Source organism: Monodon monoceros, unplaced genomic scaffold (assembly GCF_005190385.1).
Source record: "Monodon monoceros isolate NGI ecotype Baffin Bay Population unplaced genomic scaffold, NGI_Narwhal_1 Super_Scaffold_15, whole genome shotgun sequence".
Classification (NCBI taxonomy): Eukaryota; Metazoa; Chordata; class Mammalia; order Artiodactyla; family Monodontidae; genus Monodon; species Monodon monoceros.
The window spans coordinates 10,998,045-11,014,176 of NW_021703771.1; the positions used below are offsets into that span (position 1 = coordinate 10,998,045).

The 16,132-nt window shown below is 35.8% G+C and overlaps 1 protein-coding gene across 1 annotated transcript in view; it reads right to left on the minus strand.

Annotated features, from left to right (window-relative positions):
- TMEM30A (transmembrane protein 30A) overlaps window positions 1-16,132 on the minus strand; it is a 41,584-nt gene that overhangs the window by 2,306 nt on the left and 23,146 nt on the right. Inside the window, exons 2-6 of the mRNA XM_029223969.1 lie at window positions 16,009-16,116; window positions 13,540-13,647; window positions 9,089-9,176; window positions 7,876-8,022; window positions 6,995-7,201 (exon numbers count right to left, since the gene is read on the minus strand). Coding sequence (XP_029079802.1) covers window positions 6,995-7,201; window positions 7,876-8,022; window positions 9,089-9,176; window positions 13,540-13,647; window positions 16,009-16,116 — 658 coding nt within the window. The remainder of the gene's footprint in view (window positions 1-6,994; window positions 7,202-7,875; window positions 8,023-9,088; window positions 9,177-13,539; window positions 13,648-16,008; window positions 16,117-16,132) is intronic.

Here is a 16,132-nt window from a genome sequence, read left to right on the forward strand (position 1 = left end):
ATGGAGGCAAAGATCGAGAAGATGCAAGAAATGTTTAACAAAGACCTAGAAGAATTAAAGAACAAACAGAGATGAACAATACAATAACTGAAATGAAAAATACACGAGAAGGAATCAATAGCAGAATAACTGAGGCAGAAGAACAGATAAGTGACCTGGAAGACACAATGGTGGAATTCATTGCAGCGGAACAGAATGAAGAAAACGAATGAAAAGAAATGAAGACAGCCTAAGAGACCTCTGGGACAACATTAAATGCAACAACATTTGCATTACAAATGTCCCAGAAGAAGAGAGAAAGGACCCGAAAAAAATATTTGAAGGATTATAGTCGCAAACTTCCCTAACATGGGAAAGGAAATAGCCACCCAAGTCCAGGAAGCGCAGAGAGTCCCAGACAGGATAAACCCAAGGAGAAACAGGCCGAGATACACAGTAATCAAATTGGCAAAAATTAAAGACAAAGAAAAATTACTGAAAGCAGCAAGGGAAAAACGACAAATAACATACAAGGGAACTCCCATAAGGTTAACAGCTGATTTCTCAGCAGAAACTCTGCAAGCCAGAAGGGAGTGGCATGATATACTTAAAGTGGTGAAAGGGAAGAATCTACAACCAAGATTACTCTACCCAGCAAGGATCTCATTCAGATTCGAAGGAGAAATCAAAAGCTTTACAGACAAGCAAAAGCTAAGAGAATTCAGCACCACCAAACCAGCTCTACAACAAATGCTAAAGGAACTTCTCTAAGTGGGAAACACAAGAGAAGAAAAGGACCTACAAAATCAATTAAGAAAATGGCAATAGGAACATACATATCAATAACTACATTAAATGTGGATCGAGGAAATGCTCCAACCAAAAGACACAGGCTTGCTGAATGGATACAAAAACAAGACCCATATATATGCTGTCTACAAGAGGCCCAATTCAGACCTAGGGACACATACAGACTGAAGGTGAGGGGATGGAAAAAGATATTCCATGCAAATGGAAATCAAAAGAAAGCTGGAGTAGCAATACTCATATCAGATAAAATAGACTTTAAAATAAAGAACGTTACAAGAGACAAGGAAGGACACTACATAATGATCAAGGGATCAACCCAAGTAGAAGATATAACAATTATAAATATATATGCACCCAACATAGGAGCACCTCAATACATAAGGCAACTGCTAACAGCTCTGAAAGAGGAAATCGACAGTAACACAATAATAGTGGGGGACTTTAACTCCTCATTTACACCAATGGACAGATCATCCAAACAGAAAATTAATAAGGAAACACAAGCTTAGAATGACACAATACACCAGATAGATTTAATTGACATTTATATGACATTCCACCCCAAAACAGCAGATTACACTTTCTTCTCAAGTGCACACGGAACATTCTCCAGGACAGATCACATCTTGGGTCACAAATCAAGCCTCAGTAAATTTAAGAAAACTGAAATCATATCAAGCATCTTTTCTGACCACAACGCTATGAGATTAGAAATCAATTACAGGGAAAAAAACGTAAGATACACAAACATGGAGGCTAAACAATACGTTACTAAATAACCAAGAGATCACTGAAGAAATCAAAGAGGAAATCAAAACATACCTAGAGACAAATGACAATGAAAACACGACGATCCAAAACCTATGGGATGCAGCAAAAGCAGTTCTGAGAGGGATGTTTATTGCTATACAAGCCTACCAAAAGAAACAAGAAAAATCTCAAATAAACAATCTAACCTTACACCTAGAGGACCTAGAGAAAGAAGAACAAACAAAACCCAAAGTTAGCAGATGGAAAGAAATCATAAAGATCAGAGCAGAAATAAATGAAATAGAAACAAAGAAAACAGTAGCAAAGATCAATAAAACTAAAAGCTGGCTCTTTGAGAGGATAAACAAAAGTGATAAACCATTAGCCAGACTCATCAAGAAAAAGAGGGAGAAGACTCAAATCAATAAAATTAGACATGAAAAAGGAGAAGTTACAACAGACACCACAGAAATACAAAGCATCCTAAGAGACTACTGTAAGCAACTCTATGCCAATAAAATGGACAACCTGGAAGAAATGGACAAATTCTTAGAAAGGTATAACCTTCCAAGACTGAACCAGGAAGAAACAGAAAATATGAACAGACCAATCACAAGTAATGAAATTGCAACTGTGACTAAAAATCTTCCAAGAAACAAAAGCCCAGGACCAGATGGCTTCACAGGTGAATTCTATCAAACATTTAGAGAAGAGCTAACACCCATCCTTCTCAATCTCTTCCAAAAAATTGCAGAGGAAGGAAAACTCCCAAACTCATTCTATGAGGCCACCATCACCCTGATACCAAAACCAGACAAAGATGTCACAAAAAGAGAAAACTACAGGCCAATATCACTGATGAATATAGATGCAAAAATCCTCAACAAAATACTAGCAAATAGTATCCAACAGCACATTAAAAGGATCATACACCATGATCAAGTGGGATTTATCCCAGGGATGCAAGGATTCTTCAATATACACAAATCAATCAATGTGATAAACCATATTAACAAATTGAAGAATAAAAACTATATGATCATCTCAATAGTTGCAGAAAAAGCTTCTGACAAAATTCAACACCCATTTATGATAAAAACTCTCCAGAAAATGTGCATAGAGGGAACCTACTTCAACATAATAAAGGCCATATATGACACCCACAGCAAACATCATTCTCAATGGTGAAAAACTGAAAGCATTTCCTCTAAGATCAGGAACAAGACAAGGTTGCCCACTCTCACCACTATTATTCAACATAGTTTTGGAAATCCTAGCCACGGCATCCGGAAAGAAAAAGAAATAAAAGGAATACAAATGGGAAAAGAAGAAGTAAAGCTGTCCCTGTTTGCAGATGACATGATACTATACATAGAGAATCCTAAAGATGATACCAGAAAACTACTAGAGCTAATCAATGAATTTGGTAAAGTTGCAGGATACAAAATTAATGCACAGAAATCTCTTGCATTCCTATACATTAATGATAAAAAATCTGAAAGAGAAATTAAGGAAACACTCCCATTTACCACTGCAACAAAAGGAATAAAATACCTAGGAATAAACCTACCTAGGGAGACAAAAGACCTGTATGCAGAAAACTATAAGACACTGATGAAAGAAATTAAAGATGATACCAACAGATGGAGTGACATACCATGTTCTTGGATTGGAAGAATCAATATTGTGAAAATGACTACCCAAAGCAATCTACAGATTCAATGCAATCCCTATCAAATTACCAATGGCATTTACAGAACTAGAACAAAAAATCTTAAAATTTGTAATGGAGACACAAAAGACCCCGAATAGCCAAAGCAGTCTTGAGGGGGAAAAAACGGAGCTAGAGGAATCAGACTCCCTGACTTCAGACTATACAAAGGTACAGTCATGAAGACAGTATGGTACTGGCACAGAAACAGAAATATAGATCAATGGAACAGGATAGAAAGCCCAGAGGTAAACCCATGCACCTATGGTCAACTAATCTATGACAAAGGAGGCAAGGATATACAATGGAGAAAAGACAGTCTCTTCACTAAGTGGTGCTGGGAAAACTGGACAGCTACAAGTAAAAGAATGAAATTAGAACACTCCCTAACACCATACACAAAAATAAACTCAAAATGGATTAGAGACCTGAATGTAAGACCGGACGCTATAAAACTCTTAGAGGAAAACATAGGAAGAACACTGTTTGACATAAATCACAGCAAGATCTTTTTTGATCTACCTCCTAGAGTAATGGAAATGAAAACAAACAAATGGGACCTAATAAAACTCAAAAGCTTTTTGCACAGCAAAGGAAACCATAAACAAGACGAAAAGACAACCCTCAGAAGGGGAGAAAATATTTGCAAATGAATCATCAGACAAAGGATTAATCTCCAACCTATATAAACAGCTCAGGCAGCTCAATATTAAAAAACGAACAACCCAATCCAAAAATGGGCAGAAGACCTAAATAGACATTTCTCCAAAGAAGACATACAGATGGCCAAGAAGCACATGAAAACCTGCTCAGCATCACTAATTATTAGAGAAACGCAAATCAAAACTACAGTGAGTTATCACCTCACACAGGTTAGAATGGGCATCATCAGAACATCTACAAACAACAAATGCTGGAGAGGGTGTGGAGAAAAGGGAACCCTCTTGCACTGCTGGTGGGAATGTACATTGATACAGCCACTATGGAGAACAGTATGGAGGTTCCTTAAAGAGCTAAAAATAGAATTACCATATGACCCAGCAATCCCACTACTGGGCATATACCCTGAGAAAACCATAATTCAAAAAGACACATGCACCTCAATGTTCACTGCAGCACTATTTACAATAGCCAGGTCAGGGAAGCAATCTAAATGCCCATCGACAGATGAATGGATAAAGAAGATGTGGTACATATATACAATGGAATATTACTCAGCCATGAAAAGGAACGAAGTTGGGTCATTTGTAGGGACGTGGATAGATCTAGAGACTATCATACAGAGTGAAGTAAGTCAGAAAGGGAAAAACAAATATCGTATATTAACGTATATATGTGGAACCTAGATAATGGTACAGATGAACCGGTTTGCAGTGCAGAAATAGAGACACAGATGCAGAGAACAAACGTATGGACACCAAGGGGGGAAAGCGGCTGGGGGTGGGGGTGGTGTGATGTATTGGGAGATTGGGATTGACATGTATACACTGATGTGTATAAAATGGATGACTAATAAGAAAGTAAATAAATAAATAGGAAAAATAACAAAATAAAAGCCAGTGCAGTTTACAAGCGAAAACAACTAAAGTTAAGGGTTATATAATTTCTCATTTCTTAGATATTTCTGTTCTCATTACACAGGAGGGGTAAAAGGTCTGTAATGTGAAAATATATTTCAGATAAATAGCAATGAAACCCATAGAGGAAAAAGAGCTTGACAGACCAGGAGAAAAAGGAAGAATGAAGAGATTAGGGGTCTCTATGAGCTCAAAGAGCACATGTAGCAAGAGTGTAGTTATGAGAGTATGGGACGACTCAGCACAAGGTCGAAAAGCATGACAATGAAGTTTTACATTAGTGATTTGGAGCAATGGTGAAACTCACGGTGTGACACTGGATTGACGACTAAAACAGAGCAGAATTGAAGGGTGGATCCTTAAACAAATTTGAGAAATGGGACACCAACATGTTGGATGAGCTACCTACACGGACCAGTTCTAGGATTTGGCAAGAGTTAGGGAAGAGAAGAAGACAGAACTAAGTCCCTATGCAAAAGGTTTACAACTTTTTCAAAAGCATCTTTTGAATCGTGTTAGTTCCCATCTCTTTCTCCAGCTTCCGTAGCTCCCCAGCCCGGCAGATGACTCCCCAGCCCGGCTGTGACTCCAATGGCAGGCTCAGCTCTACTAGTTCTTAAATCAATCCCAACCTGAGCCAGGAACGATTGTAAGAGCTCTAACTAACCCAACACTCTATGGGATGTGGTATCAAATCACCCATGCTAGTCTCTCTATATCGCAACCCTATAAAGTGGGCTTTTGCCTTGATTCTAATACCTAGTTCCCACCTTATACCCGATTTTGATAATTAACCCTTAATGTTCTGCAGGTCAAATTCCTGTTGTATCGATTTTCAAAACAGTCTGCATTCCTCCTAAACGTTCTCTTGGTGCGAATTATCTGTCAACTAAGAACTCCTGAGTGCTCCAAAGATTTCCCTTTATTGTGCCGTAGGCTACAGGTCGCCCTCTACTTTGGCCATAGCCTCAAGATAATGTTCTTCCTACCAGCACCTAAAATGGGTCTGTCTGTCTAAAATTTCTGCTATGTAGGCCTAGTTTCAAACACTTGGTCACTTTCAGTCTGTCACTCTCAGGTCACGTTCAGTCGTCTACTGAGGTGCAAAATCAAAAAACTAAGGCTACAAATAGGTCTTTATTTTGAAATTAGGTCTATTAACTGTTTATTAATCCATTATAAAGCTAAAACTATATACTTATAGCTAGTTTGGGTTATGAAAAATCAAAAATGTAAGATCATCAGCACATATGCTAATATTTGAAAATTTTTCATTCACGATATATACAAGCAATGGGCTAGAAATTAAAAGATGTAAGGATTTTGTTCAGAATAAAAGTTAGTGCCCAGTATTTCTGGCTTAGGAAAGACTTTGCATCCAGGCCAATACAGACTGGTCTGACTACTTGAGTGAGCCAGCTAGGGATGCAGCCTACGGTGATGGTTGATGGGAAAGTCAACACAGCTTGATTATGATCCCTGATTCTTCCATCGCCTGTGTAATCTCAGTTAAGTTACTTAAATGCTCTATGTTCCTATATTCTTGTCTATAACATGGAGATGACACCTGCCTCACAATGCTTGAAATAAATAAAAGAATACATGGAAAGCACTTAGTATAACGTTGACATATAGTCAGGATGAAATTAATGATATTTATCAGCACTGAAAAGTACGCCTAAATTATTAAGGTGGAACAATACAGCTAATGATAAAAATGTTTTGATATTGTAAACACAGCAATAATTATAAATAATTATGTTGATATGAAATAACAAATTTGCTGATTTTTATTATCTAAAAAAATATAGATTAAAACAGCCCAGTACCACCAACACTTAGATTTACTAAGTGAGTACTAGCCTTTGCATTAAGCTGAATTACAATCTCTCTTGTAAAAATATCTAAGTTATTAATAAATCTAGCACCTACATTTTAAATAATTTTACCAAATAAGATGCTTGAACTCTAGTACAAAGTATTTAAAACTTAAAGGCATTTCTGGAAGAAACAAGTTAAAAGAGACTTTCTCATACATACACACATACTCATAAAAATGCAGAGAGCAAAACTAAAACACAAAGTAGCATGCCACATAACTGAGACAAGATTGGACTACACTCCTTTCAAATTCTTTGAATCTGTGCACATGGCCAAAAAAGGATACTGTATGTGATATTCAAATAGTATCGTCCAGCTGGTAATGTCGGATGTAAATCACTTTTCCTCTCTATAAGACGATACAACTTACGAAAAGTAGGTAATGCTGCAGTACGCATCCAAACAATAAAATCCTCATTTATGAACCCACTATTATCTTCGTTAGGATCCAGCATATATACTGGTTTAACCCAGTTTACTGGCTTTGTTGTGCCTTAAAAAGGAGAGATCGGTGTGGGGTGGGGAGACAAGACATTCAATTCTATTGAGAGTTTCACTGAAAATTCACACTCTAATAAAACAAAGATACACAAGATGAATATTTTCCTTATGTTCAAAAGTAGAAATATATTCATATTCTGAGGAAGTCTTAAAATCGAAAGAGAAACCAATTCTTCACATAAAAACTTAACAAATAATTACAAAGATTTGATTGATATCTCAATTAAGAGAATACTAAAAGTAGGCTACTGAGTATATTCCAAAAAGCAAATGACTTAATTCAAAGATATAATGGTAAGAAACATTACATTGTGAAATCAAGGAGGCATAGAAACAAAAAGAAATTTGGACTTATAACTATTAATAATTAAAATAAATAAACAAATAAATACTTGTTTAAAATAAACCTTGTCACAATTTTAAAAGATTATGGCTGAAACGCTTACAAGGAAATACCAGAGAAATTCAAGATTAAAAGTATACTACTTTTCCTTTAGAATTTCAGTACATTAGAAGATACTACATATTTTACCTAACTTGACAACAAGTTAAGAAAAGTTGCTTTTTAAAAAGCATAAACTTTTTTAAGATTCTAAAGACAGAAAATTTTAGGTACTTCATTAAAACGCCTAGCTTATGTTTTAAGGGATATTAGTAATATTTTACCTTTGAATCGTTCTTCTAGGGGAATGTCTGCTCCAGGGGGATTTCTGAATTTCACATTTTTATCTGTCCACCAAGCAATACCTTTCTTTATCAAATGAATAGGTGTAGGATCAGATTCATTGCCAACCAGAAACAAATCTAGTGTATCTAAACACAAGAAAAGGAAGATACTGCTAAACATCTACTGAAAATCCATAGTACCGGCTTTCTTCCATGAGAAAGGAGGATCTGGTACTTGCTCCCCAAAGTGGTTGTAACGAAGCAGGCACATGATGAGCATTTGCTCTTGATTATTTACATGTGAATTAACTATGGTAACTTTATAATCCTAGATGAACTTGCCTTCCCTCAATAGTTCCAGGTCATTTTCCTACATGGCTAACTGATATGTGATATGGTCAAATGTTTTAATATTAACCCAACTAAAACAATTTGCAAGGTAAATCTGTATCTATTCTTTAAAAAAAAAAAAAAAAAAAAAAAAAGCACTGCTAAATAGCTTCTGGCTTATCAATTTCTCTCTCTGCACTATCCAATCTGGTAATCACTAGCTATATGGCTACAGAGCCCCTGAAATTACGGCTGGTCCAAATGACTATGTTTTGTAAGGATATAATGTACATCAGACATCAAAGATTTAGTATAAAAATTAGTATATAAAATATCTCACTAATAACTTTTATATACTGAATATCACTTACATGCTGAAATGATAATATGTGGGGCATACTGAGTTTAATAAAGTATAATTAAAATTAATTTCACTTGTTTCTTTTTTATTGTTTTTTTTAATGTGACTACCAGAAAGCTTAAAATTATACACGTCTCACATTTATGGTTCACATTACATTCATATCAGACAGTGCTGCTCTAAATGATCAACTGTAGCCCCTATCTAATGGTATAAATATTCAAAGTTGTTGGTAAAGGTAGCCTGGCATTTATTTTATCATGTATGAAATAGTAAGTTAGCAGAATGTCCCTGCTTCTTTCTTCCCAGAGACAGAAATTCATTCTTAAAATATAAGAATTCACAAAAGAAAGTCATAAAGCATTATAATACCCCACTAATTCACATATTTATCTTAAAGCTGTTGAATTTCTCAATCTCATTTATGTTTCTGAAAGATTATACAAATATTCCTAACTACAGTATAATATATATACATATATATATATATATATCTCATCTTTGTTTATCTCTGTCTCATACCATTAAACATGCTGTTGGCAATAGCTCCACAAGGAGCAATTGGTTTGTCTTCATTTCTTCGATAAGGCTCACATTCCTTACTGGGATTCTGATATTTAGAAGGAAAGAAGAGAGAAGTTATTACCCAGGCCTCTGGGAGAACTATGAGTTAGTCCTAATTACTATTAAAAATTCAATCCCTACATATTTCTCACTTGCAATGCATATAAAATGTCTATATTATAAACAGACTATAAATAATACCACATTTAATAACTCAAAATATATTCCTTAACATTACTACATTATAGCCTTTTTTTGCATATACTGTCATATAGGTATATGTCAAATTGACTTTTTTCTCTTTTTATAAATTTATTTATTTTATTTATTTTATTTTTGGCTGCACTGGGTCTTTGTTGCTGTGCACGGGCTTTCTCTAGTTGCATCAAGCGGGGGCTACTCTTCATTGCGGTGCATGGGTTTCTTATTGTGGCGGCTTCTCTTGTTGTGGAACACGGGCTCTAGGCGCACGGGCTCAGTAGTTGTGGCGCATGGGCTTAGTTGCTCCATGGCATGTGGGATCTTCCCAGACTAGGGTGTGAACCCGTGTCCCCTGCGTTGGCAAGTGGACTCCCAACAACTGCGCCACCAGGGAAGCCCCCAAACTGACATTTTAAACAATTTTCATATCAACACAGAAATCATAACTACAAAATGTTTTCTGCACAAGAAAAACTAAGAAGCCGTCTATTGTCAATCCAGCTGTGACAGAATGAAAGGAATCTTAAACTGGAAGTAAGAAGACTGGAGCTTCGGGACTTCCCTGGTGGTCCAGTGGTTAAGACTCTGGGCTCCCAATGCAGGGGGTCCGGGTTTGATCCCTGGTCAGGGAACTAGATCCCTCCTGCATGCCGCAACTAACAGCCCGCATGCCACAACTAAAGATCCCGCACGCCGCAACTAAAAATGATCCTGCATGTCGCAACTAAAAAAACCAAAGATCTCGCATGCTGCAACGAAGATCCCACACGTGGCTCCCACATGCTGCAACTAAAACCCAGCACAGCCAAATAAATAAATATTAAAAAGAAAAAAAAAAAAGACCTGAGCTTCTAGTTCCAGCTATGTACTATGTGACTCTGCGCAAGTCCCTTGATTTATCTGCACTTCACTTATAAAATTAACATGTTCAAGTAGATAATTTCAAATTTTGTAATTTGAAAGGGAGGGAGGGAGGAAGGAAAAGTCTAATGCAGATTCCTAGAATATACCAATCTTCTCTAAGTTGTGCACCCAGGTATAAAGAAAGCACAAATGTTGGCAAGGCAAACAGCACTTCACCTGTCCTCCAGATTTGGTTTTGGCTTAGTCCCTGTTGAAGATCTCAAGGAAACGTGGAAGCTGTAGGATTAATCCAGAGATTCTACCAAGTTTGATATTAGGTATACATCTGAGTTGTTCTGCGACTCCAAGGCCACATTAAGCCATGTCTCACAACACATAAACAAACCAAGATAGTCTCGATTTGAAATTAACTAGAACCTAGTTAGGCCTCTTAGGGCTATTCCATTATAACCAACCTTGACTTGTATCTACATTCTGGCAGAGAATCTCATAAAGTCTCTTTAATACTTGACTTCTCAGCTTTTTGGTCCCTAAGACATCTACGTTCAGAAAGTTAGTATTCTAAGACCATGAAGATAGACAATGTATGACTGGCTTATTACTATTTGAATGTTTTGATGAAAACTGATTTCAAAAAAATTAGGTAAATACACTCTCAATGGGGCAAATATATTTTAACCACTAAACCATTTTGGAGGGGAGGGGGGCAAGGAATAGCAACTTTATTTGGAAAACCAGAAAAGATGGTGGACTAGTGTCCCAAAGAACCATCTTCTAACTACTAAATTATTGAAGTTTTTTTAAAAAAAGAAAAATATTTACTACCTATGCATCAGATACTGAACTAAGCAATGCTAGGTACTTTGCAGTAACTGGCTTAGGAAAGCCATTTAATAAAGAGTACCTAACATGTACCACATACCATGTAAGGTGCTAGAAATGGAAAAATGAAAAAAAGTCCCTGCTTTTCAGCCGCTCACAATGTAATATAGGAAACAGACTCAAATACAACCAACTATAATATGAAATAAGAGCCATGATAAAGGTGTCTATATTCATTCCATATATATTTATTAAATGCCTTTCATGTGCTAGGTACTGGAGAGGCACTTGGTATATGGTGATTAAAGAAAGTCATGCTCCCTGCTCTCATGAGCTTGCAGTGTAGTTGGGAGGACAGAAGATAAGGGGAAGACTGTCTCTGGAGGTAGTATCATGAAAGTTAAGACCTAAAGAAAGTAGGAGACAGCCACGTGAAGAGCAGGCAGAAGAGAGCTTTAAGCAGAGAGAACAGTACACACCATTTAGAAAGAACTTGATACCTCTGAGAAGGCAAACAGGGAATGTAGTTAGAGTATGGCAATAAAGAAAATGACATATGATGAGACTGGAGAGTCATGCATAGCTCAGATCATCCTGAGTAAACAAACCACTGAAAGATTTTAAGCAGGGAAGTGGTATTTACTTTTTTTAAAAGATCACTCTAGCAGCTCTGTAGAAAATGACCTGGAAAGGAAGAGCAAGAGTAGATGATATGGGGAGACAGTGTGTTAAGTAAAGTGAGAAGTGACTTGGAACAGGGTATGAATGAAGTAAATACGTAAAGAAGTTATTTTGCATCCAAAGACACTAAAGTAAACAGCAGGCCTGAGGTGAGAGGACCTCCAGGGAAAGAGTAAAAACCACATTCTAGACAAATGAAATGGAAATGCCCAAATGGGCATATTACCTGCATCACCAGGCATGGTTAGGGAACAGCATATATGGCTCAGGGCAGCCAGGCCAAAGGTACATTAAGGATAGAATATAAAATCAATGAAGCTTAAGTGGTAGGTTGACATCAGATTGTGAAGGGCCTTATATACAATGTTAAGTTACTTGAACTTCAATCTGTCTGTTCTTAACATCTTTAAAATTTTTGAAAGCCACCTGGTCTTAAAGTCATATATTTTGGTCTACTCCAGGGATCGATAAATGACAGCCTGCAGGCCAAATCCAACCCCAGCACCTGTTTTTGTAAATAAAGTTTTATTGGAACACAGCTACCCATTCACTTAAGTATTCTCCATGGCTGCATTCATTCTAAAATGGCAGAGGTGAGTAGCTGCAATAGACTATACAAACTGCAAAGCTGAAAATGTTTACTATTTGGCCCTTTACAGAAAAAATTCATCAATCCTTAGGTTTAGTCTAAAAGCTCTGCTTGAGGTTTGGAAGAAAAGAATCTCAGCTTCTTTTGCCCTCAGTGAAGAGAGTGTGTATCTATATAAAAGAACTGTAAATCAACCACCACTTCTAGGTCTTTCAACACACCCAATCTATGATCCCAATCAACAAATTCTCGGTGTGTCTCATCAACTTGGTGTGTCTCACAGAACTTCACCTTCTCTGGACTTGAGTCCTAAAAGTTGGATCCCACAACATAAATCCCGCATGGACTACAAGATATTGCAGACCTAACCAGAATCTTTAAATAGACTTATTATTTCTTAAGATCCCAAACATCAGGAAATAGCAATAAAACCAGGAAGGATAACCTAGAGTAACTTTACGTTTACCAGGACCATTCTGGTCCCAGTATGGTCCTAAATTGCATTCTAAGAGTGTCACTGTTTCTAAGAGATACTTGAATTGCTAAAGGTTTGCTGCATTGGTAGCAATAATATAAAATACTTGGGCACCAACCACTACTATGAAAAGCTGAACAGTCAGGAAACTAAGATCCTCTAGTCCACAGATTCGCAAACCAGGCTGAGCATCAGAAGGGGAGCTTGTTAAGAATAGATATTTTAGAGCTCCACCCCTGTAGACACAGACATATGAGACTTAGGAGAATCCTGGAATCTGTATTTTCAAAAAGCTCCTCAGACAGTTTTTCAGTAACCCACACCCTTTGGACTTTAGTACTCGGGCTCCCCACAAGGTAAAAAGCAAAGCGCATACATGTTCAATTCTAAAACACAATCTCAGAAATTAAAAGTAGCTTATTTACATATTCCTACCCAGTGTAATAATAATGAGTAAACTCAAACAGAACAAATTATATTCCCAGAATGCTAGACTCATCAAAATTCCATTACAAACAGATTAACAAAGCAAAAATCCCAATGATACTACCGGAAACAAGCAGGTTGTAACGTGTCCTCTGGCTGCAAGAAATCATTAATCTGTGCAAATTCCAGGGGAAAAAATTTTAACTAAAAACCTTCACTAAACAAACTAAAAATGTCAAACAACACTTTAATTTCATCTAACATTATTAAATTTAACATTTCTAATTGAACAATTACCACATGTTCTTAGTTCTTAGACACCGTAGTTTCATGTTCCATCATTTTACTTACAAGTAAAGCACTAGGATCTCCATTTAGTTGACTATCATCTCGAGATTTCACATAACGACGATGGTTTTGATAGAAATTAGACAGTCCATAATACATAAACACATTGCCCTAGAGAAACAGAAAGGGAAAAAATGTTCATATAAAACTATTAAGTATGAAGTTGTTTCATGCATACATAAAAGCTATGTAATTTGCACTAGTTTAGAATTTGTGATAACTTAAAACAGTTACTGGGGTGAATTCTACCAGTACTTAGCAATCTAAAATGGTACAAATTGTAAATAAGGTTAAACAATCAAACCAAATCAAATACTGTTAAAGAATCAAATCAAATAAGGTCAAAACTCCAAGAGTCAACTTTGAAAATACTCTGAAAGACCTCAAGGACGTCTATTTACATTAAAACAAACAAACAAACAAAAAAGCTCTCAAGGAATCTATTAGCCTAGTCTGATCAACTTTCAGTTTTATTTTTTTTTTTTTAAAGATTTTTTTTTTGATGTGGACCATTTTTAAAGTCTTTACTGAATTTGTTACAATATTGCTTCTGTTTTATGTTTTGGTTTTTTGGCCATGAGGCATGTGGGATCTTAGTTCCCCGACCAGGGATCGAACCTGCACCCCCTGCACTGAAAGGCAAAGCCTTAACCACTGGACCGCCAGGGAAGTCCCTACTTTCAATTTTAAATCTTCTCTAATTCAGATTGGTCTTCATCCAATTAGCATGAACTTTTCAAAGGAATAATGCTTTCAAGCTTTCAATTACTGCCCAAAATAAATTCTGAACTTGAATTGGGTCATAGTAAATTTCTCAGTAGGATACTATATAATATTAGTAATGAACAAATTAATAATTAGTAAAGTATCTAAGATAATGAGTCACTTTATAATAATCAAGAAAAGTACTTTAATGTATTCAGTGGAGTCAACTTGGAAATAACCTGGGAAATAAGGGTAACCTACATACATTGTAACTATTTAGAAGATGTTATGAAGTCATCTTGAATGACTAAGATTTTTAGAGGTGGCAAAAACATCAGCTATTTTCTCCTTTCTGGTTGTTACCTCCATTGTCTATAACCTTATACTCAATTAAAAGGAATTCAGAAAAAAAAAAGGAATTCAATAACATTTTGCTTTATTTGATTTGCTGTTTTCATATACACAATCATTTATTTAAAGCTTGATTTTCAAATGTCAAAATATGCAAACTTTCCCATTCCTTATAAAGAAAACACTTACATAGAAATCTTTCATTTATTTATTTGGTTGGTTGGTTTTTTGTTCTATGAAAAGGCTTTAGTCTAATTCAGCTTGGGCTTGTAAAGGAACACAGAGCCCACAAAAGAATGAATCTGAGGATGATCACCTTTGCAGAAGAAGAGTTCTGAAATGCTTAATGTTTTTGTATGGGGGAAGAAACTAGTGGAGCTTCTAAATCATTACAAGTCTCTTCCATGTCTTTAATTCTGCCTGTTCTGACAAAAGCAGAACTTAATGCAACTTATAGTTTGTCCATCACATAAAAAATCAGATTTTTATGATGTTTTAAAGTTATATGTTATTTCTGCCAAAACAAAATAATTAAATTCCTGTCTTCTCTCTAATTTATTTTCATATTTTTTAAAAAGGGAGCGTTACAGTCCACTATCTCAGGGCAACAGCATCCATAACCACTAGATGGCAACCATCTATTAGGGACCTCAAAAGTCATCACGACCTTTAAGAAAATCTAAAGCATAGCTACAAAAATCTAAAAAGTTGGCATGTATTAAAGCAGTTTTGCTCCCTGAAGAATAAAACAATAATTTTTTAAAGCTCAATTTTCAGGTAAAGGAGAACATAAACAGGTCTTATCATGCCTATTTCTGAATCTTTGTGTCCTTTAGCATCTGCTCAGTTTCCAAGAAGAATGACAGGTAAGTGTGAATGCAAAAGACACACAGACCACACACACACACACACACACACACACACACACACACACATGGATGGTATTCTAACTGCTTGTCAATAAGGTTTTACTAAGTGTTTGCATTTATGTTAAAGTATCATATCTGATGAGAAAATAATGCAATAATGGGTGAATTAGTATTTATTTTCCAAAGTAAAACTTATAGTATTAAAAGTAGGCAAAACAGTTTGAGCAATAATTTTTTAAATACAAGTAGATGTAGATAGAAACTTGATACAAAAAAAATTTTTGTACAGTTATAAAATTTTCCAGAAAAAGAATAGGTTTTAAATTTAAACTACTAACTACAATAAACTATTAAATTAATGTATTTAATTATCAGACAGCATAATCCAATAGCAAAACAAAACAATCTTCCTCAAAAGTGTATAGATTCCCAATAAATTAAAGCAACATATCAACAAGAAGAAAATAACTAGTAAAAAAAAAATTTAATATAATATCAATATTTTTTAAAGCATGGCTTTTCTAAAACACTACTTGGGAATACAGACCTCAAATGACTGTTCCAGTGTGAAGTTAATGGTACAAATACAAGGTGTCACATTCGGAGACAAACATTTATTGCAGGGACTGGAAGGGTCTGTTCCGGTATAATCAATCTGCAAGAGAAAAATA